Source organism: Alosa sapidissima, chromosome 8 (genome assembly GCF_018492685.1).
Source record: "Alosa sapidissima isolate fAloSap1 chromosome 8, fAloSap1.pri, whole genome shotgun sequence".
Taxonomy (NCBI): domain Eukaryota; kingdom Metazoa; phylum Chordata; class Actinopteri; order Clupeiformes; family Clupeidae; genus Alosa; species Alosa sapidissima.
This window is the reverse complement of record NC_055964.1, coordinates 24,522,598-24,549,921: the sequence shown is the minus strand read 5'-3', so window position 1 is coordinate 24,549,921 and position 27,324 is coordinate 24,522,598. Positions and strand designations below refer to the sequence as shown.

General features: G+C 41.2%; 1 protein-coding gene across 1 annotated transcript in view; it reads left to right on the top strand.

Moving 5' to 3' along the window:
• Window positions 1-6,572: 6,572 nt before the first annotated feature.
• mthfd2l (methylenetetrahydrofolate dehydrogenase (NADP+ dependent) 2 like) overlaps window positions 6,573-27,324 on the top strand; it is a 42,460-nt gene continuing 21,708 nt past the window's right edge. The window contains exons 1-5 of the mRNA XM_042102187.1: window positions 6,573-7,082; window positions 8,456-8,640; window positions 8,778-8,900; window positions 9,187-9,339; window positions 22,484-22,591. Of these exons, the coding sequence (XP_041958121.1) occupies window positions 6,952-7,082; window positions 8,456-8,640; window positions 8,778-8,900; window positions 9,187-9,339; window positions 22,484-22,591 (700 nt within the window). The 5' untranslated portion in view covers window positions 6,573-6,951. The remainder of the gene's footprint in view (window positions 7,083-8,455; window positions 8,641-8,777; window positions 8,901-9,186; window positions 9,340-22,483; window positions 22,592-27,324) is intronic.

Sequence of the window (27,324 nt, the reverse complement as noted above, 5' to 3'; positions counted from 1 at the left end):
TCGGCAGCAGTGGCCTACTGGTTAGCGCTTCGGACTTGTAACCGGAGGGTTGCCGAATCGAACCTCGACCCCTCATTGCTACCCGAGCGCTGTTGTGTGCTGAGTGTTTCACTAATTCACGGATTGGGATAAATGCAGAGATTATATTTTCTTAAATGCAGAGATTAAAATATACTTATACTTACAATTAACCACATTATAATCAATAGGCCAAAATCATAATTGTGTATCTGTGCCGAATTTCGTAATTCAAGTCCAGTGTAGAACTGAATAAGAAATTCATAAGGCTGTATATCTTGAACTTCCAGTATGTGAGAAACTTGACTTGCCTTAATATCTGCAACCTCAAGTATGCAGCTAATAAGGAAATAGAATTGTTATTTAATTAAACAAGGTGAACTTCTCCCCACTGTGCAATGCAGAAAAGGATGCTACAAGGAAGGGAATTCAAACACACTCAACACCTTACCATCTATTGATGTCATTGTGGTTCATTGAGATATGACATTTTTTCTGTTAATTGGCTTGGATACAAAAGGACATTGTTGCCTTTGTCGGTTGGCAACAATGTCCTTTTGTATCCAAGCCAATTAACTTGCACAGGTAACCTTGCTCATCTTTACTTGCGTACGACTTCAAACCAGTGCTTCAGGGCAGCCGTGGCCTACTGGTTAGCGCTTCGGACTTGTGACCGGCGGGTTGCCTGTTCAAATCCCGATCAGTAGGCACGGCTGAAGTGCCCTTGAGCAAGGCACCTAACCCCTCACTGCTCCCTGAGCGCCGCTGTTGTTGCAGGCAGCTCACTGCGCCGTGATTAGTGGGTACCTCACTGTGTGTTCACTGTGTGCTGAATGTGTTTCACTAATTCACAGATTGGGATAAATGCCAATCTGCCATCAGACCAGAGCTGATGCTTCAGCAAAGGCCGTCACTGAAAAGCTGTGAATGTTGTTGAACACAGCTGTTACAGCTACTTTTTTTTAGTGTTTTTCACATATAGTATTTTGCAGTATTTTTAAAATACAAAAATACACACCAATAAAGTATTTTGATACAAAATACAGAGCCATTTCCTTCAACCCAATAAAATAAAAATTACAAAATACTATTTTGTATTTGAAATACATATTACATGTTTCAGAAATCTTGACATGTCTAAGTTTTGGGTTGCAGTATACAGGTAGTGGGCTCTCTGTGAATTTGAATGAGTAGGCCTAAGCCTAAAGTTACAGCATTTCTATCACAATTGACCAGACTTTGACCTTTGGTCTGCTTTTAACAAAATTCTGGCTATGATTGTTCCTTGTATTGCATCATGAGCCATCACTGTGCCTATTGCATTCTACTGTTGTTAGCCTTAAGCCTAGCTCAGTTATTATGTTATACCACATCGCCCTCCATTAGAAGTGCAATGAGCTGCATTGAGCATAATAAACTGCATTTAGAATGCCAAATTCATATTTCTAGATATTTTGGTGAAAGTAACTCAAAAGTAATACAATAGTAGTGTAATGCCTTACAATTCAGATACATATTATAATGTAACAAATTACTTTGAAATGACAGTAATGAGTAATACATAATACGATTTTGAAGTAACTTGCCCAACACTGATGACAACCATCACTTTCTATGTATGTCTGTGTTTGTGTGTGTGTGTGTGTGTGTGGAAGGAAATTGAGATTCTTCACTTAGTATTGGTATTGAAACACTAATGTTGGTATTGTGACAACAGGAGTTGGGGATGTGTCCCCACCAAAGCTGAGACCAAACCTACGCCCTTGAAAGGGACACCAGGCAACGTTTTCGTGTAAATTAATCATCTTCGTAAGTCGGTATATGGTTAAATGACTCATTACAGGGCGAATGAAGACTCTCTCGCCCGCCCCTACTGCCTGTAGGAAGAATATCCCGCTTGCAAGTTCGGTGTATCTGACCCACCCACCTTCAGTCTCACAAAGTCTCAGACATTACTGTAGTTTACATCCTGCATCCTCAGCACAGAGGCAGGCTAACGAAACGCTAGCGATTGTTGCAAACGTGTGTATAATGGCAGAGCCGGCGAAGAAGCAGCAAAAACCCTTGACGGAAGATGCAAAGAAAAGGAAAAGAGCTTCAGACCGAGCGAGGGCTCGCACACATATCGACACATACAGACGCTAGGGGGAGCTTCGTAGAGAAAAAGCATCAGGCTTGCCTGGTGTCCCTTTAAATAACCTGTATTCCCATGAACACTCCAAAGTCTGTTTCAGTCAGTTTCTCAAGGCCCGTCTTTGTAGACAAGTTAGAAGGATGTGGGAAAGTATGTAGTTGATAACAACCTGCTTTAGATGCTTTTATACATGTAAAACATGTTTACTGAAATGTAAGGTGTGAAATGTTAAAGACATGTCTTACTTCTCTGAAGACTTGAGACTATTCAATAAACAACTTCTCCTGGATCCCATCCAGTTTGGATGCTCAGTCTTGTTTGGATGTTTCATTTCCGTGTAGTTTGTTTTCAAATAGACTTATTTTTAACAGAGTGGTAACCATGGAGGTTAAAGCTGCAGTTGGCAAGTCTGACAGATTGAGGAGACTTAGCCAAAATTTTTAATGTTTACAACTCTCATGCCCCTCCCCCACTACCACCGAGTACCCTCTCATTGAGTTTGTGCTCGTCAGTGTGCACCAGACTGTGATTGACAGTCAGATCTCACGCAGCCCTGCTCTGATTGGACCAGAAGAACCGGGAGCTGTGGATTTTTGCAAAACAAATAACAGCCTCTAGGTGGAGGTAGAAGTGTGGGTTTTTTTCTAAAACCGGCTGATTTATGTTGTTCTGTCGGAGCATAGTGACGGTTTCAGTAAATATGATCAAAAACATCTTGCCAACTGCAGCTTTAATACAAACTTGCAAAGACTAAAATACTCTGTAAGTCTGTATGTTTTGTTAGTTATACCTGACTCGCCATTGCCTTCATGTATCCACAGTAACTTCATTCAGATTTACCTTGTAAGAAGTGCAAGTCTATCGCCTGAAAACATTTACCCTAACTGTGAAAGGAGGGAATGGTAGGCCTATTCCTACATTTTCAGATCAGAATTGAAATTCATAAAAATGACTAGTTCTCTCTCAGTTGAGTTCACTCTTTTTTTTTTTAGTTCACTCATTAACCAATGGGAAGCCATCCCTGCATGATGTTATTGATTTTAACCAATCTCCAATCATCCATCTCAGGATTTTTTCTGTGGCCATTATGTTATATAAGGGCACACCACAATACATCAGTGCTCTTTTTCATTCTTCGGTGACTCGAGAACCACGAATGAACAAGCCTCCAACCTGCCTGCGAGTTTCAATCTGACCAGTGGGCCAGACTTAAGAGACCCCTTTTAACGAGCCGTCTCAGCGAGACCGAAGTCAAGAAGTCTTGTCCAAGGCTAGATCCAGCCTACAATGCAGCCTTAAAAGCGCTTAAAAGCAGCAATTATTTCCAAATATCTGACATGGCAGCAGACTATGGCAGAGACACCACTTCCATGTGACCGGGTTACCCTCCAATCGGGTGGGCATGACGGGTGTGTAGCTTGCCTGGATGCCGAGCACACCCCACTGCGCTGAGATGGAACTCTAGACGCTGCACTTAGCTCGCAGATCGCCACAGAGACGGTCTCTTTGGTGCGCAGAGCTGCTCATAACAAGGATTCCTCCCACTCCTCATCCGTGCACATGCCTGGGGTGCTGAGAGCGGTGAGCTGCCAGTGGACCTGTTCGGACTTGGCGATGAAGTGATGTCACTGCTCACCTCCTCACCTCCCAGGTAGGAGAAGTGCCCCAGACTACTGGCCCCAGCACCGATGACAGCCCCCAAGCTGACTCACACTTCCTCCGGGAGCCCCACGGCGTGTTGAGCCACATCCCCAGGCCGGCACCACCACCAGTGGCTGAGACCAGGATGGATGGTTCGCCCCACTAAGTATGACCGAACATTGCCTGCGATCCTGGACTTTACGCTGGAAATCTGGTGCTCTTGGCGCTGGTGCTGCTTCAGAGCTGCTCAGCCTTCTCATAGTATAAGTATAAGTATACAGTATAAGTATATATACTCTTTTGATCCCGTGAGGGAAATTTGGTCTCTGCATTTATCCCAATCCATGAATTAGTGAAACACACTCAGCACACAGTGAGGTGAAGCACACACTAATCCCGGCGCAGTGAGCTGCCTGCAACAACAGCGGCGCCTGGGGAGCAGTGAGGGGTTAGGTGCCTTGCTCAAGGGCACTTCAGCCGTGCTTACTGGTCGGGGTTCAAACTGGCAACCCTCCGGTAACAGGTCTGAAATGCTAACCAGTAGGCCACGGCTGCCCTCATTGCTCTGTGCCACAGACTGGCTCCTCCCTGCCCTGCAGTAGCCGCCCACCTCGCCCCACAGGGCCCATCGAGCAGCAGTAGGACCACCCTGCAGACAAATCAGATTCTCTAGCTGTCAAAGTGTACTGTATGTGTGTGTGGGGCAGTTGTGAAGGGCACTTAACACTGCACCCCTGCTCCATGTCTATGCTAGGGATGTCTTCTAATGCCCGGACGCTTCAGTGATCTTCACTTATCTCACCGAGCTGCGAATGGTGTTGGACTTCACTACGGGTGATGAAGTGCTCTGCACTACCCCAGGGCTGTGCCCTGGGTTTCCTGGTTGTACAATGGAATCATAAAATCTTTTCCAAAATGCCTGTTTCTGTTACTTATTGCTTCATTACAATCAATTTATCCACCATGGCACATTTCAATTCTTGGCTTTAATTTTTGGACTAGCCTCCTTTGCTGCTATTATTAACAATTTGATCATTCTCCCTGGCGACCCTCACTGATTTCTCTAAATTTGTCCCAATCAGCTTTTTCTAAATCCATCCTGCCTCCCTAATATCATTTTCAGTTCCATTCCTGTATGAATTTAGCCTGGCGGGCCATCCTATATCATTGAAATGTATAGTCTGGAATCGAACCATTCACCTCGCTTAATCCAAGGGGCGGGCAGAGAATTGTCTTTCAAACTGCCTAGGCATGCAATAGGCCAGCGCTACGACCATATCCGTATCCGGTCAGCAAAACGGCAAATACATCCTTCTTCGAAAGGAATTACTTAAGTGCATTGTGTTGCTCAACTTTCAAAGAAAAGCACAAGTCCAACTCCTCCAAAGTTGACGCCAACGCCGATTCAAACAACCGCTCTTCGTTAGCCATAGCCACCTTCCTTGTTGTTCACCGTCACAGGACTGTCGTTATCCTGTTAAGCCCGCCTTAAGACTCTCTAACAAAATAGAGCGCTGTGATTGGATGAAGTCCACAGCGTCAGCCAATAGAAATCCCTATGGTTTGATACTAGACGTACAGGCTGAGCAAATTTCTAGGCTAGTATGAATTAATATCATTACCTATAGTGCTTTCCCTTAATACTTCCCAACTACATTTTGCTATTGTTTTTGTAACTAACGCAATATCCACCGCAGATTCGGAAAGCATATAATATCTGGTTTAACATACCTTCTATAAAACCTTTTAAATTCTTGTACATTTGCAGCAAGGCTTCTGGCAATCTATAATGTATAATGAATCTATAATTACTTTTGTATTGATTCATAATAAATCATTTATTTATTGGCACAGAGATTTCCATTCTTAGGATAAAGGGGTGTTGGCATTTATTTGCCGATAGATAGATCAGAATTTAACGGTGGTTGCATGTGATTGGTTTGTTGAAATTCACTTCACCAGAGAGATGTCGCCCATTTCAGAGTCCATTTCTTAACATAGCTTTCCGCCGGGAGATATCACACTCAAACTCGGGCCCATTGTGTGGGGATGGTGGGTATCTTAGAATACATACATGCAGTTCATTATTTTGTTGCCAAGTTTTCCTTTCTAACTTTGGCTGCTGCTGCAACTGTATTGCTTTTAGTCTGAACTATATTTTCTATTATCATTGTTTGTTTTTCTGTAGTGTAGGTGGCTATACCTCTCCATATTTGCAGTTGGTCATCTGGTGCCAACAAAGTCCAACACCGCTCCTTTTAACACAATGTAGGAATTCCCCTTTTCATCAATTTGAACAGACTGGGTACCATTTAGGTGGTGCCTAACTCGTCTAAAACCAACAAAAAGGATCATGCTCCTGCCCATGACAACGAGATATATTGCAATACTAACACTTTCAATTCAAAGTGAATTTGAAGCCATTATCTGAAGGTAAAATTACTACTTTGTGTTGCTATAATGTACTCATAATCCACTGGGGAAAATCTGGGTTGACTTAGCGAGTTGAAGCACTGTCGTGACAAAACTTGACAGTGGTTAAGCTTTGTCCAACCAGCTAACAAAAAGATAACCTGAGCATGTTGCACTTGCTACCAATAGTAGTTGCATAAATTGCAGAGAATGTTTGAAAGCCATATTGGTGGGACCCACTTCATACTGCTTAACATTTCTGAGTAGGCTATAACAGCAGTAGCCACCACTTAGCATGTACTATATGGTATTGTTCATGATAAAGGCCTACCATTGGAAATCCAGTAGGTTTTAGGCCTACTTTTTGATATGACTTGTGAATGTAAGGTGAAAAAAAAGGGTAAAATAATGTTATTACCAATCACAAGCCTTCACTGCAAAACTCACCTGAGAGTTCAAAATGACTGCACAAGGGCTATCTTTTAATGTATACATGATATGCATATGTTAAACATTGTTAGGCTATTTTTGTTGCAACAAAAACATGGGCATGGCTTGAGACTCTTTCCATGAAGACCCTACCAACATGGCTGACGTAAATTATTGCCTGGCTGATGCGCACCCTGGTGGTCATTTTGGGCATAGTGCTGCAGAAGTAGGCCTACGGCAAATGGAAGAAGGATAGGCTGTGGGGAAAGGTTAGGCTGCTAGTCAGACACAGATGCCGGTTGTTGAAATGGCACATCATGGCCATCCCTGCCACATATTGCAGTCCACTGAAAATTCGCGGTCTCTTTCAATTTTGTTATCGCACCAAATTGCAGATGACGTGGAATATTGCGGACAGGCGTGAGTTCAGCTGCTCGGTGGCTACAAGGTAAATCATCGCTTCAACCATGCGAGGGAATACCAGAGTGCCTCCATGCGGGGTTTAATGGGTAGTACAGATTATATGAAAATAATCTGAGTTGAGCACATGAATGGAAATGTTAATTAAATTATGGAGACTGTTTAAAGCGATCTTTCGACTGTCGTTTGCTTTTCGCGAGGTAGGCGTAAGCTATAGACTAGGCTATTGCACTTAATTGCCCGTTTGAACAGAACACAAACAAAACGGATATTAGCCTACACTTACAATTTACGCTATGGTAAAATATCTAGTTAGCCCGTTGGTTAGCACGTTGCTGGCCCTAAAGTTCTACCGACAAATATAAGACCGACATCATTTTTTATGTTTGAGGACCGGGGACCCATTACATTATATATATTATGCGGGCACCGTCCTTTCATTCATTGATGCCATAACGTAAACGACGTAGCCTAAGCACAAGAGCAAGTGACTACAGTGTTAACCCATCAGTCAAGTGTTATCAGAGAATGTCTAATAGGAAGACGGGCTCTGGTGTTATCCAATTAACGCTGTAAAATATTGAACAGGACATTACATGACTGTTTTGACCATAGCCTACAGTGGTGTAGACAGATTGAGGCTTTGCCAGGTTCTAAATTAACTCCTCCTTGAGTAAACTAGGCTTGGCTTAATTCACCCCGGCCCAGGTATAGCCTATGACACTACAAAAGAGTGGTTGACAGTGACAGAGCTTTATTCTTTTAGGCTGTCCATTACACAGATTGTCTAACATAAAAAAATAATGTATGTTGTATTAATCAATTTCCAAACCTGTATTACACATGTTAACACAACAGTAGAGTATACAGAGAACAGAAAGAGAAGAGAAATAAGAGGTACTGGTACAAAACTGTGTGTTTACAGGTATGAGAGGGCGCAGAGAGTGACCTAAATAAATGCCATTTTCCCACATAGCCTATGTCCAGCCTGTAAGCCAGCCTGAATTTACCGCACCACAAAATTTGAGAGAGGGACATTCGGTCTTGAGATGGTCCATTGAGGTTAAGATGTGTTTTAGGCCAATCAAATTGTTTGGGTGGACTTTATACAACGTTTTTGTGGATCTTTGCCAGCCTGCCGCTGGAGAAGTGAGATGTTTAGATTCCGCTATCGTGTCTGTTATACAAGATATTGACAGGGCATTAACTTTAAAAGATGATTGAGGCATTTGACATATTAAAACTTTGTGGGCAGGGTAAATTTGGGCTGGGTTGAAACACACCCCATAATAAAATCCAAATGGCGTGTTACCGAACTCTCATAAGAATTAAGGTCTGGCTATGCCAGGCTAACATATATTATGTTTACTCTGGCATGTATTTCTGTGTGTGGATTTGTAGTTATCCTGCTGCAGTTCTGTCTGGCACAGCAATTGCCCGGCAGATCCATAAAGAGATACAGGCCAGTGTGGAACAGTTAGTGGCTCAAGGAAACAGACGACCTCACCTGGCCGTGATCCTGGTAGGAGATGATCCAGCGAGCAGAGTGTACGTCAGAAACAAGACCAGAGCTGCCTCATTGCTAGGTAACGCCCAGATACAAATAAACACACGTGCACACACACACACACACACACACACACACACACACACACACACACACGTGGTACTCACCCAAACATGCCCATCTGTTCTCGCTGTCGTTTTCTACTTCCCTTTGCAGGCATCTCCAGCAGTGCTCTGCTGCGACCTGCTGGTGTGAGTCAGGCAGAGCTGCTGGATTTGATCGATCAGATGAACAGAGACTGGAGAGTCAGTGGCCTACTGGTGCAGCTGCCACTACCAGGTTTCTCTCTCTCTCTCTCTCTCTCTCTCACACACACACACACACACACACACACACACAGACAACACATGAACACTGTGTGTGACATGGTATATTATCCATATTTTAAGTGTAGATAATACAAATGATGACAAAATGATCATCTTTCTGTGTCGTCAGTGTCTTCATAATACTTTCTTTGTCTTCATAATACTTGGGTGTGTATGTGGAAGACCCTGCAATGAGTAGTTTTGAAGGTGTGAGAGTAGCACAATAACGAGAGGGCTATGTCTGTGCATGTGTGTAGGGCACATTAATGAGAGGGCTGTGTGCAACGCCATTGCCCCAGAGAAGGATGTTGACGGGTTTCACATTGTGAACATTGGGAAGCTTGTGCTGGATCAAAGAACAATGGTTCCGGCAACACCCGCAGCTGTGTGGGAGATCATCAAACGCACAGGTACCACATGTACACACAAAAGACACACTAAGAGGAGTGGAATGATGCTATTCAAAAACACATTGCCACTCTAAGTAGATAACCCTTATAATTTGTTGCAACCAAAAGCATTAAGCCTCCCAAATAGTTATCATTGTCAACTATTTTAATTCAATCTGTCTCATGCCCTTATGATATTGATGACGGTTGTGTGTGTACGTGACCTTTAGGAGTGGCCAAAAGCTAGATAAGTCTTGGGGCCCTATTTTAACGATCTGAAACGCACGGTCTGAAGCGGATGGTTTAAATGCGTTTAGGGTGTGGACAGTCCAAAATTGTTATCTTAACGCCGTAATAAGTTCGCCAGACACCAGGGGCCGTATTCACAAAGCCTTTTATCTTACCACTAGGAGTACTTCTAAATCGCACTAAAAGATTTTAGCTAGGAGTTTTCTCTTAAAAGTTATTCACAAAGCCTTTCAGACCTACTCTTAGTAAGGAAAAATGACAACTCCTAAACTAAGAATGAGTCTTCGTTGCTATGGTTGACATGCGGGAATGATTCCAAACACCTCCCTTACGATGATGAGTGACTGTCAGGTCTAAGAATGAGTGCGAAGTAGTGCGAAGGACGGAAGATGATGAATAAGCTGAACCGAATAAAAAGTCCTAGCCTAAATGAATAAAGAGTAAGGCAAAACAAAACAGCCTAATGAAACATGCGGATTGATGCAGTATCTTTGCAACATTATTAAATTAACCTCACCATAGCCTATGCCTACGTTTGCAAAGAGGAGAACATTTTAATTTGATTCACAATGAAACGTTACATTTAATTTACATTTTGACGATGAGTAGTTTTTGTTGATGGTGGCATTATTGCATCCCTTTTATGCCTACAATGCAAAATTGTTCCCTCGCGATTGGAAGCTGTAGCCGCATACGCATTTCAAAACATCGCGACGTGAAATGCCACAAAAAGGGTTTGTGAATAAGTCTTAGTGAGTTAGGAGTCCTCTCGACTTCTTTTAAGCTGAAGTGGAAAAAAAATAGAAGTCCTAAAGTTAGGAGTGACACGCCCATTATGTTTAGGAGTTGCTCCTAATTTCGCCAGTTAGGAGCTACTTAGCCTTAAAATTCTTTGTGAATACGGCCCCAGGTGCATTGTTCAACATGGTTGTTCTTATGTTTCTTAATCAGTCATGGGTGTGTTTTTGGGCGTAACATCCATTAAACCAATGAGAGTGACATCTGTCATTCTCTTTAACCCTTAGAACCCGATTGACGCAAAGTGCTAGCCTAGAACATTTACATTTGCTGCCTCTAGCAACTCTCCGTTGGCTTGTGAGCTCCAGTAATCGAAACTCAAATGAAATCGTGTATAGAGTCGTTAGGTGGGCTTAACATAATGATTGATGGCAGAGTTGCAACTTTGGCTTGAATTCCCTGCTACTTGAAAACAAACTAGATGTACCGCATAGCGGTACAAAATATGACCGCCGCTCAGTCCTGTACATCCATTCCGCGAAAATAAATCACACTTCAATTTGTCTCCATATTTTACTCCATCTCCCACTCTTGAAACTTTTGTGTATGCTTGTTTGGCATGCCTGAGTGTGTGTGTGCGGCTGCACAGAAAGTAGCCTACTGGTGCTGAAAAGGTGAATAGATTGTAGAATAGCCAAAGAAGATGTAGCATTGTTATAAAACCTTTAAAATCTCTAAACAATCACAAGTAGGGCAGTTCATCACAGTTCATCCATTGCAACTGGATTGATGAAAGGTCACTTACACCTGTAGGCTACATTGTATTTGGGAAAAGCAAAAGGTATCAGCATAATGTTATTTATTTATTTATTTATTATGTATTTATAAACAAAAACATCTCTGTCAGTTCCATGCCGTTTTCAACAGCTATCAAAAACAAAGGTCATTTTTGGATGGATGGATTTTTTGTGAATGTTTCTTCTTCTACATAAGATTTTAGTCATCTTTAGTTCATGTAATACTTTATTGTCAATGCACAAATTAAGTAACAGTAGTCTGAAACGTTATTGTTAATGCACAAATTAAGTAACAGTAGTCTGAAACGAAATGCTGTTTTACATCTAACCAGTGGTGCAAATAACTGACATGTCCAAATGGGCCTTGATGAAATGCGTCGCTAGACTGTTCATACACATTTTAACGGGCCAAAGTTGAAGAGCTTTTGTCCGTTATTGTTCGTGCAAATATAGGCTGATTCATGTTCCCTTGCATTGTGTAACTGAGGTCCATGCCTAGTCTGGCTTTCATCAGACCAAGCTCAATCTTTTAAGAAATCAAAAAATAAATAGCGGGCAGATCAGGCTGGGTTCACCCAGCCTAGTCCATAGGCACCCGATATTGTTTAATTTTCAGATTGAGATATACACGCTCTGGCTATTCTAAATGCAAAAATGCATTAGGGAGTTATGACAAAACTGTAACTAACAAACTAGATCCTAATAGAAAGCTGTTAGCTTCCCTAAGCTACAGGTAGGATTATAAGGTAGGCCTATTTACAACATAAATTGTCAATAGGCTATGCTGGCGACACAAATAAAATCTCCTTTGGAAACCAATGGCTTACGACTTACAGTATCAAGCGGACTTAAACTGCCATATCGTGGCGAAAAGTTGTAATAACATTCACGCAGCTCCATGAGTCAAGGAAAGCGCGAATGAAGTAGCCACTTCTAAATGGGACCCACTACACAGTAGCTAGTAGGTGTGTTGCTAAAAGCAGCCATAATGAAATTAAGGTGTCATTGTTTGGATACTTCACACACACGTGCTTTTTAATTTCACAGACTACAACTACCAAGCTGGAATCAAAGCACATCGATTCCCCTCTCACACCCTGCACGCACTTAAAACAAAATAAACAGGCGTCTCAGTCTCACGCATGTATAGGCAAAACTGTATCAGACCGGTGTAACGTTGGTAAATCTTCCATTGCACAGAATGATTTTGTAGCACGTGCAATAAATGACAGTCGAAAGATACAAACAGTGCTGCTATCAATTTGCTTGGTATAACCGCATTTATAGTTTTCTACAAATGCAATCAATCAAATGGGTCTCCATCACTCAACCAACGCTAACGGTAACATTACCTAGGTCCTTATTGATATTACAAGATTAACGTACCTGCAGTAAAAACCAAGCATGTCCGATAAACATCCTCAGATTTATTTCGGCTTCAAGAAGAAATGGGAATTACACTTCATGTGAACATCGTCCTGTCCTTATTAGATGTTCGCTGCGGTAAATTACAGTCCTTGTAGGAAGTGTCCATTGTTTTTCCCCAACCCACTTTTAACTTCCAACAAAATTACGTCTCACTGCAACGATGCGCCATCTAGTGGACAAACGACTACTTATCGCCAATACTGAAAATGCAGCCATGATGATGATGATGAATATTTATTTTGGCTTTCTTTTGATCCTACTGAATTTGTAATTATGTATCGGCCGTTCTAATACCGATAGTATGTGGGTGCCTGTGTGTGTGCATGTTTATATGTGTGCACTGCCATTTACAGGCCAATGAGTATATAGAGTCACTAAATGTACACATAACCTAATTTCTTTAGACCCCCCCATGGATGAAATTCTACGAAACTTGGCATACCCCCAGAGAATGCCAGGTCAATCATACACATAAAATCTGGTGCAGTTCTGAACATCTTAACTGAAGATAGGGGCGATTAAAGCAGAATAATATTGCGTTTTCATTTTTTACCGGGGGGGGGGGGGGGGTGCAAATCACAAATGAGTGATTATGAGCCAGGTTGATGTGGGCCCTTGAGACCAACATACCATAAAAGAGAACTGTGTCTGCCCACAGAGAACTGTGTCTGCCCTACCCTCCTTTCGGGGGGTCCAGTCCAGCGGGGGGGCTGCAGATCAAAACGAAAAATGACGGTTCCATGCTATCCATGTGGGGGTACATGCCCACCAAGTTTTGTGTACCCCGGTCTTTCAGTGTCCCGGGAATCCTTGTTGGTGTACATCACTAAATGTACACATAAGTTATTTTATTGTAGGGCCCCCATTGACCGAAAGTACACAAAACTTGGCATGCATTCGGAGGGTGTCATAATGATCCTACACTTTTAATTTCGTGCAGTTTTGACCTTGTCAGCCAGAGATATTGTGATGAAAACACCTAATTTTTTGCTTTTTAATTTTTAACTAGGTGGCGCTATACATGAAATAAGTGGTAATGGGATGGGTTGACATGCCCCCTTAAGACCAACATACAAAAAAAAGGTGGACCTCCTAGGCCCTACGGTTCTCGAGATATTCACAGAAAACTGTCTCCGGCCACCTACAGGCCAGTTGGTGTATAATAACATAAATTAATTTATTGTGTGGCTCCCCATGAACGGAATTCCACAAAACTTGGCGTGCATACAGAGGGTGTCATAATGATCCTACACTTCCAATTTCGTGCAGTTTTGACTATGTTAGGTCACAGATACCTTCAATTACACCACCTCATTTTTACTTTTTTGTGTTTAACTAGGTGGCGCTATACATGAAATGAGTGGTTATGGAATGGGTTGACATGGCCCCTTGAGATCAACATACAAAAAAAAAATGGTCCTCCTAAACCCTACGGTTTTCGAGATATTCACAGAAAACTGTGTCTGCCCTACCCTCCTTTCGGGGGGTCCAATTCAGCGGGGGGGCTACAGATCAAAACGAAAAACGATGGTTCCATGCTATCCTTGTGGGGTTACATGTCCACCAAGTTTCGTGTACCCCGGTCTTTCAGTTGGATGTTGCTGTTGGCGAACAGTGTGACACGAGTTAAGCTTTTATTAAGTTGGCAAACGTTTGAACTAGCCAACTAGCTCTGCTGTTGGGAAACGCATGGGACTCATAGCGCTGCCGCTGTCCTATTGTGTGCAGAGGGAATTTGAAAGAGACAATTATCCCGCACCTCGGACTGAGCACTGCGAATGGTGAGTGCCCAGACCCTACATTTTAATGTGGGTCTGGCTCGTCAGGCTAGCAAAGTGCGTCAAAAAACACACCCTTTCTTCTCTGTCACATTGCTCCGGATTGTTCATCGCAGCGAGAGGAAACCTTTATTGCGTGACATAGCAGAAGTGGGGCTTTCCAAAGAGACTATGCACTTGTCTGTACGATCAAATATGAACATTTAAAAAAATCATGAAATTAAATCAAATTGCATCGTATTTACAGTCTATACTTCTCTGCGTTCACCTGCGCACCCATTACTCTCATCAGATGAAATAGGAGACACAGGGCTATCCATTGGTACCAAGTATATCGATCCTTCTGGGTTATAAAAACAGACGAAGTGACCGCAAAATAATAACGTCATGCACAAAAACCAACGCTGCACACCCATTACTCTTGTTTGAATTACTCCCGAACCCGTGATCGGATAGATGTCAGAGGAGACACAGAGCTATCATTTGATACCAAGTACATCCTTCTGGGTTATAAAACAGATTAAGTGACAGCAAAATAATAACTTAATATAGCTCAACTTAGCCCATATTTTTCTGTGCTTTTGTGGCAAAGCATGTCCATAATTCAACGCACGTGTTTCTCTATGGCAAAGCATGTTCATAAACCGGTTTTGAAATCCTAGCAACACCTTTTTTGCCTTTACTTTGTTCATGGCAATGCAGTAAAAAGCTGTTGTAGAGAATCATGAGTGCACACACAGACAACACGTGTCACAGATATGGAGCGCAGAAAGCTAAATTAAAAACAAAAATGGCATTTTATTTTTAAGACATATTATGTCTGTAAATTGCTCAGCCACTATGGTTCTTATATTACCAGATTCAGGACAGTCTGGCCTATACATACATGAACGTCATGTCCAGCTGGCAGCTTGCAGTCAAAATATAATAATTTTTATATTACGCCTTTTGTATTTTTATTATTTAAAAATCAAAATTAAATCAATGCAAGTATTAATACATGGAATGTATTAATGGCAGAAAAAACAAAACAATATATAGCTACAGTATATGTGTGTGGCACTTACAATGACCAGGATAAATGCTTCGAACTAAAGGTAGTGAAAATGCCCTTAAAAGAGTCTAGGGTTCTAAGGGTTAAGAGCAAGGAGCGCAGCATCAAACAGCACATCAGTATTTTGACAGTCTGCGCATCTGAAGGAATCTGATTGCACGCGAGACCATGTATGCAACACCAGGATTCCACTAAACCTGTCAGAACATAGATTGGGAATCAAGAGCAGATTCAGTCAAACTCGCAAATTTATTAGCAACAAATTTATTAGCACTAAATCAACCGGCAGGCAAAAACACAGTCCAGGAACGGGCAGAGTTCATAGGCAGACAGGCAGTCGGGTACAGGCAAACAATCCAGACAGGGCAGGCAGAGGACTTGGTCAGAGACAGGCAGAGTTCAGAAGCAGGCAGGCAGACAGGTCCAGGCAAACAATCCAAAACGACAGGCAGAAGGCTTGGTCAAAACAGGCAGGGTCCAGAACTGGTAGAAAAGTTAGTCTTTTACTCACAAAGTAAGTCAGGCAACAAACCGCATAAACTGTGACGATCCGACAAACTAAACTAAAAAGGCAGGGTTTAAATACCCAACTGATTGACACAATAAGGGACAGGTGAACAGACAAAATGGAGGGAAAAGAACAAAGACAGAAAGTTGCCCAAATAAGGTTATGGGCGTGGCACTGGGCACATGACCGCACATTGCTAGATCCAGAGCCATAGAAAAAGAGAGTTGCGACCAGAGAATGTCTAATAAGGGGACAACTGCCACTCACGGAAAACTTCCGGTTTCTGAACTGGTTGCAGTTCCTTCTGTGGTTCCACATGAGGGCGCGCGTCCACGAGTGCAGAATGCATGGAGGTCTATGGAGCTGTACCCATCAAAATCCACTTTTCTCGGGATATAATTTTTTTTCAAGTAATTTGAATATTGTATTCGAAAGGGGAGGCAAAGAAAATACACTTGGTTGAGTATTATATTTTTTAAAGTCACTTAATTGTTCTAAAAAGCCTTTCAAACATGTCAATGACGTCATTAATTAGCACAATGCTAGCGTGTTATGGGCAACAACGACCCAACCTGTAAGAAATCAAAAGGACATAAGTACTTGTTCATTCAACTTTTGACCTATAACCCATGTTGAAGTTATACAAACTACAATCAAATCTGAGATTTGTCAACGACAATCAGGTGAAAGAGACAAATTTAGCCGTGTAGCTCCATTGACTCCCATTCATTCTGCACTCATGGCGATTGCCCCCAGTGGAATTCTGGTGGAACTGCAACCAAAATTCAGTACAATGGGACTTAAAGCCTGTGTTGCAGGTTAAACACCACTGTTGATTAATGGGTACATAAAGCACTCAATATATGTATATCATTTTAAAAATGTCTCCAAATGGTGTTAAATGCCAGTTTTTGTTGTTTTTAGCATTAGCGGGTTTTTTGTACGCAATTCGGTGATGACGTCACTTTGGGGACTACTTGATCTGTGCTTCATTCATTTCAATGCATTTCAATGGACATCGCGGTTACACTTTCAACATAAAGTTTGTATATTTACACTTCGAATTTCGTCACAGCATTTATATCACAGCTACCCTATGATCTACCAATGGTAATAACGGTGCCTGATATCAATTTAGTATTTTTTCAGAATTTCGGGAGGTCTCGTTTTGGAGGGTATATGTTTTACATTCATTCCTATGGGAAACGGTCGCGGTTACACTTTCAACATAAAGTTTGTATATTTACACTTCGAATTTCGTTACAGCATTTATATGACAACGACCCTATGGTCTAACAAAGATAACAATGTCTTCCGATTTTAGTTTAATGCAATTTTCTGAATTTGAGAGGCCTCGTTATGAGGCTATAATGCACCTATTCAGTTCAATGTATTATGCTTATAACATTACGACACTTTTTTTGTTACTGTCAGTGAACAGCACCGAATGAAAGTCAACATGTTCTTTATATCTAGTGATAGTGATCATGTCGTTAGTTCAGATAAGTAGGCTACTGGGCAAACTTAGTCAGAAGATCAGAATATGAAGCATCATGATAGCTAGCTGGGCTAACTTTTTAGTCCCACCTGTGAGCCACCCCAGTTACTTAGCTTCTAGCCGCCGCCAATTAGGCTGGTCGTGTCTTCAGCATGAATATTTTCGATAACTACTGCTCGTGATTGATTGCCATTGACATCGTCAGGGTACGGCTTACCAAAGAGGGAGATAATATGGGCAAGTCGCAGTTTTGCAGGTGCTTGTGTGGGCTGTGCCGTCCCGATGGAAACTGTGGTGGAGAGCTGCAGTAACTAGGGAAGCGAGTGCATTTTGGCCGCTGGTCGAGGAGCTCCCCTGTGACCAGCATAATGACATGATCTATCTAGCTATCTATCTGTCTATATACATATCTAGGCTATCTATAGCCTATATATTTATCTATAATCTGCGCTATCTACTGCTGAACAATACCTTACTCGTCTCTCTTTACTCCTCTCTCGTTATTCTCAAGGGTCTCAAGGTGGGCTTTGGTCTGTAGTCTCCCCAAGGTGACGTAATGCAATGCATTGTGGGGGAAAGGAGAATCACTTCAAATGCTGTGAAATATTACCTGCTTTTTCGTATTATATTCCGTTTTGTGATACCCAACAACATCAAATACAATGGATAACAGTTTAAATGTTTATTATCAACAAGCAAATTGTGCAAATTCGTTGGAAAATGAACCCTGCAACACGGCCTTTAATACGGAGTGGCCAGGCTCTCCGTAGACGGGCTCTGGTTGCAACACTCTTTGAAGTCGCCGACACGTGGTTCACGTACGCGGTCACGTGGTTCACGTACGCTTCAACAGTTCCAAACAGCTCTTTGCGTGTAGTGTTATTTCAATGGGATAGACAGCAGCGAGTGCGTTATTGAACGGGAAACATTACAAAAGCCAAAAACGAGTGTTATTACGTGTTAGCATGCTTACATTATAGTGTCAATTACATATTGCGAGTATAATTGGTCTTACAATAATCAAAGTTGTGTGGTAGATTTGGGGGGGGGGGGGGGCACCTTCAACATCGATCTAAAACATGTTCTTTGGTAGTTCTAACATTGAACGTTTGTTTCCTTGCTGGACATAAGCTGTTATTGGATTCCTACATTTGCCTTTATCACGCTACATATACTTTACTTACATTGTCAAAACGTAGGCTATGCATTTTGTATCCTTTTTGTGTGTGGACATTAGATCCAGTGTCCTTTTCAGTTCGTTTGGTGAGATGAAGATGAAGGTGCCCCCCCCCCCCCAAATCTACCACACAACTTTGATTATTGTAAGACTAGCAATAAACGTCTATCAAATATATAAATATATGAATAGCATTCAGTAGCCTAACAGCTTAAAGAAATAGCATAAAGGTGGCCACCACACAGCCTTGCTAACATTTTAAGACTAGCCATAAACATGTCAAAAACACATAGGCTAAATAAGAATCAACAACAACTTAAATGTGAAAGGTTTGATCAATACTGCAAGATAAGACACCCACTGTTTCAATAACACACTTGTAACTCAATAAGCAATAAACTGTTTCAATAAAATACTTATAACTTATATTTCAGCCGGCTGGTGAGACTACAGCATGAAAAGGATGACTGATACATGTTTGGTTTTTTTAATAGATTTTTTATTAAGTTTTCAATGTGTGTTTAAAACAAGAGCAGGAACAAATGCAAAAAAGACTGGGAGGAAGGTATGGTGACACTGCAACATAAAAAGGAGGTCTGACACTCATTTAGGTTTCCAAAAAATAAAGATTTCCGTTTCCAAAGTTTGAACAACAATTGTGTGTGAACTACACAAAAGACACAATGTGGAAGGAATGGATAGCTCTCCATACTCTGTACACCTATAAGAGGGAAATGGTAAAGCAAGAGGCCATCTCCAGCAAGAGTTTTACAAAGGCTACCCATACACAGCCAACCATTTGCAAAGCTGGGGGTGCCACAAGTCCACACAAAAACTATAACAATAACAACATGAAGAATAATTTTGTTGGAGATTACTTTCAGAGTGACCTATGCCCTATTAACCTGACTACACTTTTCAGTTATCCAAAAAAAGACATTTGTCCTACTTACAAAGATCACTGACCTAATGAAAGGCAATGCCCTCTTGTCACGTCAGTCTCTTCCATGCAAAATCCGCTATGTATTCGCTATGTATATGTTTTATCTACCACTCTGGCTAGATCAACAAAACAAAGAACTGTCATCACATTGACAGGTAGGGGGAGACAAAAACTAAAGTCCAGGTGAGGATCCTGACAAAACCATGCTTAACTAAAACATGTGTGACTAACAGAGTATAGCCTATATGCATCTGCACTCGCCTATTATTCGAACTCCTAGGCAAACAAGTCTAGTGTCGCGCTTGGCGCTACGTTGCACTGGGTGTAACATATAGGGCCCTTGATGTTCTGCTCCATCTCCACCTTGGTACTTACGACCCTACATTCCTTTCGTTGCCCCTGTCCTGACGTGTTGCTGGTATCAAATTCAAAATGAACTTATGACCGCCGCTAGCGAAGCGACACCGAACCACCGGGGCACATGAAATTTGGTGGGTATGTAGCCCCACTAGACTTTTACGGAAAAATTTCGTTTGATCCCGGGGGCCACTCCCCCCCCCCCCCCCCCCCCGCGCTGGGCCCCCGAAACCCAAAAAATGCAGTTTTTAAAATAACTACCTGAACCGTGGCACCGAGGATGAAGAAATTTGTATGGTATGTTGGTCTCAAGGGCCCACATCAACCTAGCCCATAATCACTCATTTGCGATTTGCACCCCCCCGGTAAAAAATGAAAATGCAATATCATTCTGCTTTAATTGCCCCTCTCTTCAGTTAAGATGTTCAGAACTGCACCAAATTTTATGTGTATGATTAACCTGACATTCTCTGGGGGTATGCCAAATTAAGTTATGTGTACATTTAGTGACTGTACACTCATTGGCCTGTAGATGGTGGTGCACACATATACACACGCGCAAACACACACACACACAGGCACGCACCTACCATCAGTATCGGCAATTACAACGACTGATACATAATTACAAATTCAGTAGGATTAAAGGAAAACCAAATATTCATCATAATAATTTGGCTGCATTTCCAGTATTGGCGTCACAGTCGTTTGTCCACCAGATGGCGCATCGTTGCAGTGAGACGTAATTTTGTTGGAAGTTAATCTAAAGTGGGTTGGAAAGACACTACGCTTCCTACAAGGACAAGACTGTAGTTTACCGCAGAGAACGTATAATAAGGGTAGGATGATTTCTGCATTACATGTAATTCCCATTTCTTCTTGAAGCCGAAATAAATCTGAGAATGTTTATCGGACATGCTTGGTTTTTACTGCAGGTAGGCTACGTTAATCTTAAGTTATATCAATAGCCTAGAGTAGGTAAAATAATGTTACCGTTAGCATTGGTTGAGTGATGGAGGCCAATTTGATTATTAATGTATTTGTAGAAAACCATAAATGCGGTTATAGGCTACCAAGAAAATTGATAACAGCACTAATTGCATCTTTCGACTGTCATCTCATTTGCTTATGACCATAACCTAGGCTACTAACAGGAGCTAAGTGAGTTAGCCACAACACGTTCGCTACGTGATGGTTTTCTAATGGAAAATATAGGCTACCTGAAAGATAACCTGTCTATGATGCATCCTAAACACCAGGCTGGGACATTTAGCTCAAAGTCTCAAAAAGCATCTGAGTCAACGTTCATTCCCAAACACCCATATAGGCTATATCCAGTGCGTGGATATCTCAATCGCAAAATTAAACAATATTTCTATCGGGTGCCTATGGACTAGGCTGGGTGAACTCAGCCTGATCTGCCGGCGATTTCTTTTTCGATTTCTTAAAAGATTGAGCTTGGTTTAGCGAAAGCCAGACTAACCATGGACCTCATAGTTGCAAAATGAAAGGGAACATGAATTAGCCTATTTGCACGAACACTAACGGACGGCAGCTCTTCAACTTGGCCCGTTAAAATGTGTATGAACAGTCTAGCAACGCATTTCATGAAGGCCCTTTTGGACATGTCAGTTATTTGCACCACTGGGTAAAACTGCATTTTGTTTTAGACTACTGGTATTTAATTTGTGCATTGACAATAAAGCTGAATATCATATGAACTAGATGACTAAACTTATGCACATGTAGAAGAAGAAACATTTACAAAAATCCATGACATGACCTCTCTTCTTGATAGCTGTTGAAAACCGCATGGAACTGAGAGGGATTGTTTTGTTTAATAATAATAAATAAATAAATAAATTATGCTGCTACCTTCTGCTTTTCCCAAATACAATAGCCTACAGGTGTACTGTAAGTGACCTTTCATTAATCCAGTTGCAATGGATGAACTGTGATGAACTGCCCTACTTGTGATTGTTTAGAGATTTTAAAGGTTTTATAACAATGCTACAACTTTTTTGGCTATTCTACAATCTATTCACCTTTGCAGCGCCAGTAGGCTACTTTCTGTGCAGCCGCGCACACGCAAACAAGCATACACAAAAGTGTCAAGAGTGGGGGATGGAGTAAAAGATGGAGACAAATTGATTAGTGTGATTTATTTTCGCGGAACGGATGTACAGGACTGAGCGGCGGTCATATTTTGTACCGCTATGTGGTACATCTAGTATTTTCCATGTAATAGTCACATTTTCAAGTTTCAACATTTGATATATTATCTTTGCCCTTTTTGCAATTAAATATAGGTTTATGAGATTTGCAGATTTTTATATCTGTTTTATTTACATTTTACACAACTTTTCTGGTAATGAGGTCGTAGTATGTGTAAACACTGTAACTGTGACGTCTTATTGACGGCCAATATCAGGAAATTTCAAGCAAACATGGACAACTGAGAGGAAAGTAATGTAAAGGACAGCTATAGAATCGCAACGCCATGCAATCTTATACATATACATATCTGAGTATCATCTGAGTGGGGGCATGCATGCAAAACCCTCAAGGAGAGAGTAATGTAAAAAGACCTAAAATGTATGAGAAAATGCTTTGTCTTAGGATGTGTATTTCTGTGTAGGCATTGAGACAGTGGGCAAAAATGTGCTGGTGGTCGGACGCTCCAAGAACGTGGGAATGCCGATTGCAATGCTGCTGCACTCAGACAGAAACCATGAGCGTCCTGGAGGTGAGACAAGTTCACTGATGCTTACTCAGAACATTTATACATTAACAATCTATTTCTTATAGTTATAGTTTACATGGGCATATAATAATCATGGGTTCATTGCTGTCAGAGCATAATATCTATGGTCAAAGTGTTCCATTAATATTTTATCATAGCAGGAAAAGGTACAGAATAGTGGGAATCATTGCATTAGCATGAATGGCATGAGAGTAGGCATTAGGTTCATATTTAAATGGTATTGTATCCCTTTACCATTTACACCTTCATTGATGTGTAAAGATAGATAGACTAGATAGACAATGTACTCAACAATTGCCAAGTGTTTATTATCAAATATTCTTGCAGTTGTAATGTAAAAGCAACTTGATATGAGAGGGGCCAACCTTTAGTGGTGTGAAAGCAACTGTTGATTTACCTGAGAGTTTGTGTCTACCTAGAATTGTTTTCAGTTCAAGTGTATGGTGACAGTAACATTTTTACGTTGCTGGTAAGCCACCCTCAAGCCTAGCTGTAGACATTTGGCTGTAGGCTAATTGAGAAAGATGATGCTACTAGTATCTCTCTGGTACATGTGACTTAATGAATCGTAGTCCAAATGAATGTGAAGTATGAAGTTCTGAAAAATGCTTAGTCAAGGAAGGACCATACCCTGTTCTGCCAGAGGGTGTGCAATTAGGATTCATTAATGCAACTATCATGGTGTTAAGTTTGGTCTTGTCAACCTCTAACAGCAGCTGTTGCTGTAAAACAGAATAAAATCACACCCAGGCAGTGTATGCAAAACAGTAAGGCTCAAAGCATGTTTAGACAAGTGGTGCTGGCTCTGGGGGTAAATAGTCTTCGCTGTACTATGTCACTTGGCGTTGGGCTGCAGGTGCCGCGATACTTTGTACTTTATCATGTTTTGTGTTGAATAAGGATGTCTATCCATGAATCTGATAAGTAGAGCGATAAGGTGATGTGTGGAGAAATCCTGTAGCCTACTCATCAGGTTAAGACAAGTTCAATTGAGCAAGATCATACAGGCACATAGTTCTATATTTCAGCCAGGGATTTATTTAATGTTACATTTTTGAGAAAAAGATCTCAAGAGAAATGCTTTGACGCTAAACTTTTCTATGACAGCTTATTGATGTGCATTATGAAGGAATGGTTTGGCAGTACATTCAGAAAGTATTCAAACCCGCTCACTTTTTTACATTTTGTAAGGTTGCGGTGAGGGATGATACCAAGAAATTGACCCTGGTACATGATTGGTCAGAAAATACTTCTACAGACATAACCATGGCATGTGGTCATATGGTCACATGCATCGGTGTGTCCAAAGTACAGTAGGCATCGCTTTCAAATGGCCACTTCAGTCGCGCATTACGAGGCGTGAAGCTGCGTAAAGCTTTAGTACCACTTTCAGCCACTGTGCGTCACTCTGCCACTGTACATCGCTCTGTCAGTAGCCTGACTGCCGCCCCTTCTGAAAAAGCAGGAGGCTACCTTTAAACATAATTGTTACCGAGAGGAATCCCAGCCTACGAATTCAATAACAAAATAAATCATGCATAATTAAACATTACCTCGGTTAAGGCTAATTGGGTATGGTTTAAGGCTTGACTACATGGTGGTAGCGAATATCGAAATCTGCTTTTGATAGCCTACCGGTGCCGCTCCACAAAACGAAAAAATATCTTAATTTGCTGTCTATGTTATTGTCAGTGTTGGGGGTAACGCAACTATGCAAATCAAAACAGTGTCTTAATTTGCCCTACTTCTTGACTGCAATGTAGTCAATTGACTGCTTGACATGTCATTTTTATTTTTCTGTACAATAAACAAATACATCTGCTTTATGCCGCAGAATTACATTCATATTTGGCTGACTGCAGACGCGCCACTTCCCTCCCCATATTCCAAGATTAAGATAGTAGCCTATACAAAAAGCACTTCATACTATCATAAAAATTCGTTAAAACGAATAGCTATTTGCAATTTGACAAAACACTGGTCCTCATTTTGCGAATGCGAGGACGATAAGAGCCTGTTGCATTTAGTTAGATGTCCAAGTCACGCATAATGTTTGAAAACCACTGGCTCGTAATCACAATAATTTAACACACGACAGTTGGATAGCCTACTTCATCATGTCCCCATGCCTACATTTTTGTGAGTAGCATAGAGATCGTTAAAAACAATAAAGTATGGCTCTCTGTTTGGGACATCGAAAACTTATATTTTTAATAGGGTAGACTACCATCGGAGATTAATTCAAGTCATATTAATTAGAGGTGTGTCTGATTAGTCCCATATAGGATAAGTATTCTGCATTGGTTTGGGATAATAGGATAATTATTTTATATTGGTTTGGAGTCCCTAGGTCACACGGCTTATTGAAAAAAGAGACCATTCCTTATGGGAAATAATGTATTTTCTTTAAAATATTCATATAAAATACATTGTGCATACAGTGACTATAAGAAGAGGTGTGTCTTATTAGTCTCATATAGGATAACTATTCTGCATTGGTTTGGAGTCATTAGGTCACATGGCTTGCGAGGTATTGAAAAAAAGGAAACCATTCCTGATGGCAAATAATGTATTTTCTTTAAAATATTCATATAAAATACAGTGTGCATACAGTGGCTATACAAATAGGTGTGTCTGATGAGCCCTATATAGGGTAACTATTCTGCATTGGTTTGGAGTCACTAGGTCACATGACTTGGAAGGTATTGAAAAAAGGAGACAATTCCTTATGGGAAATAATGTATTTTCTTTAAAATATTCATATAAAATACAGTGTGCATACAGTGACCATAAAAAGAGGTGTGTCTGATGAGTCTCATAAAGGATAACTATTCTGCATTGGTTTGGAGTCACTAGGACATATGGCTTGGGAGGTATTGGAAAAAAAGGAATCTGTTTCTTATATGAAATAATGTATTTTCTTTTAAAAATTCATATAAAATACAGCGTGCATACAGTCGCTATAAAAAGAGGTGTGTCTGAGTCCCATATAGGATAACTATTCTGCATTGGTTTGGAGTCACTAGGTCATATGGCTTGGGAGGTATTAAAAAAAAGGAGACAGTTTCTTATGGGAAATAATGTATTTTCATTAAAATATTCAGATAAAATATAGTGTGCATAGAGTGGCAATAATAAGAGGTGTGTCTGATGAGTCCCATATAGGATAACTATTCTGCATTGGTTTGGAGTCACTAGGTCACATGGCTTGGGAGGTATTGAAAGAAAGCAGTCTGTTTCTTTCTATGAAATAATGTATTTTCTTTAAAAAATTCATATAAAATACAGCGTGCATTAGGGGTGAACGATTTTGGAAAAAAATCTAATTGCGATTTTTCTCACCAATATTGCGATTGCGATGCGAAATGCGATTATTTTTAAGCTCTTTATCTTCTGTCTTATTCAACAAAGACAAGCAATATATTATTCTATAGTATGACCAACACAATTAGATAAGTTAAACATAAACTGTTCTTTCCTGGAGCCCAGGCCTATGTTATGATGGCATTAAGTCATTGAATAAGATTGATGAATGAAATATTTTTTATTTAACTATTTTAATCACATTAGTAGACCTATTGTTGAACTTCTAGCCTTGTAAACATTTAATGATTCTGATTCGTTTCTATTTTGTTTCTATTTCATGTAGATATGACCTTCTTTCGTTAGTTAACAAATACATGCAGTGGCACCTACACGGCTTCTCATTGTCCTGCGCTCTCCATACACGCGCGCGCGCGCACGCCCACACACACACACACACACACACACACACACACACACACACACAGACCCGCTCCTCTCCTCTGTAGGCTACTTGCACGTGAATGGGAACAAACTACTGTAGATTGTTGTAGCGCAAATAAATGCGGCCGAATGACCGTTCGGCTCTGTGTTAACTAAAGGTTAGCATCATCAACACCGCAGCGCAATACGCATGCATGCAAATGAACTAGTTTGTTCATATCACAACAAAGCCAATCGCGGAGACAAAACTCTTTAAACAGGCAAAGTTATCAGCAGTTAGCAGCATGTATGTAGCCTAGAGCCTTAGCTGGTAAGCTAATGTTAGAACAGCTGGGTTTTTGGTGGTTAGCTGTGTCAACTACTTGCAGATAACATTATGCATCAATTAAATGTTTGTGCCGCCAACCCCCTTGGATATCACAAATGCCCCCACTGTCACTGTACTCCAGTAAACAAAGTCCCCAGTGCACAGGTGAATGGCTGCTGTGCAGCCTAAACAGTCTGGAGTGGAGTTTTAATCGTCAGCTGGACAAGTGAACGAAGTTACCAGCCAGAGTAGCAGCACAGGGGAATTATGAACTAGAACCAGGGACATGGCAGGTTCGGGCAAAAGGTAATGAAGAGGTTTATTTTTAACCAAAGTAGCTCTACTGATCAGACCTTTCTTGACACTGTTAGCTGGTCCTCTTGTTTACGTTTTTTGCTTCTTCAGTGGTCGGTGAGAAGAGTCGGTGGCGCGTCGGCAAGCGCAAGTATAAATGCGTTTTGGTGACGTCACATATTACAAATCGCAGCCTTTGCGGTTTGAAAATCGTGTTTCATCATATCGAGATATTATCGCAAATGCAATAAATCGTTCAGCCCTAGCGTGCATACAGTCGCTATAAAAAAGGTGTGTCTGATGAGTCCCATATAAAATAACTATTCTGCATTGGTTTGGAGTCCCCAGGTCACACGAGTTGGGAGGT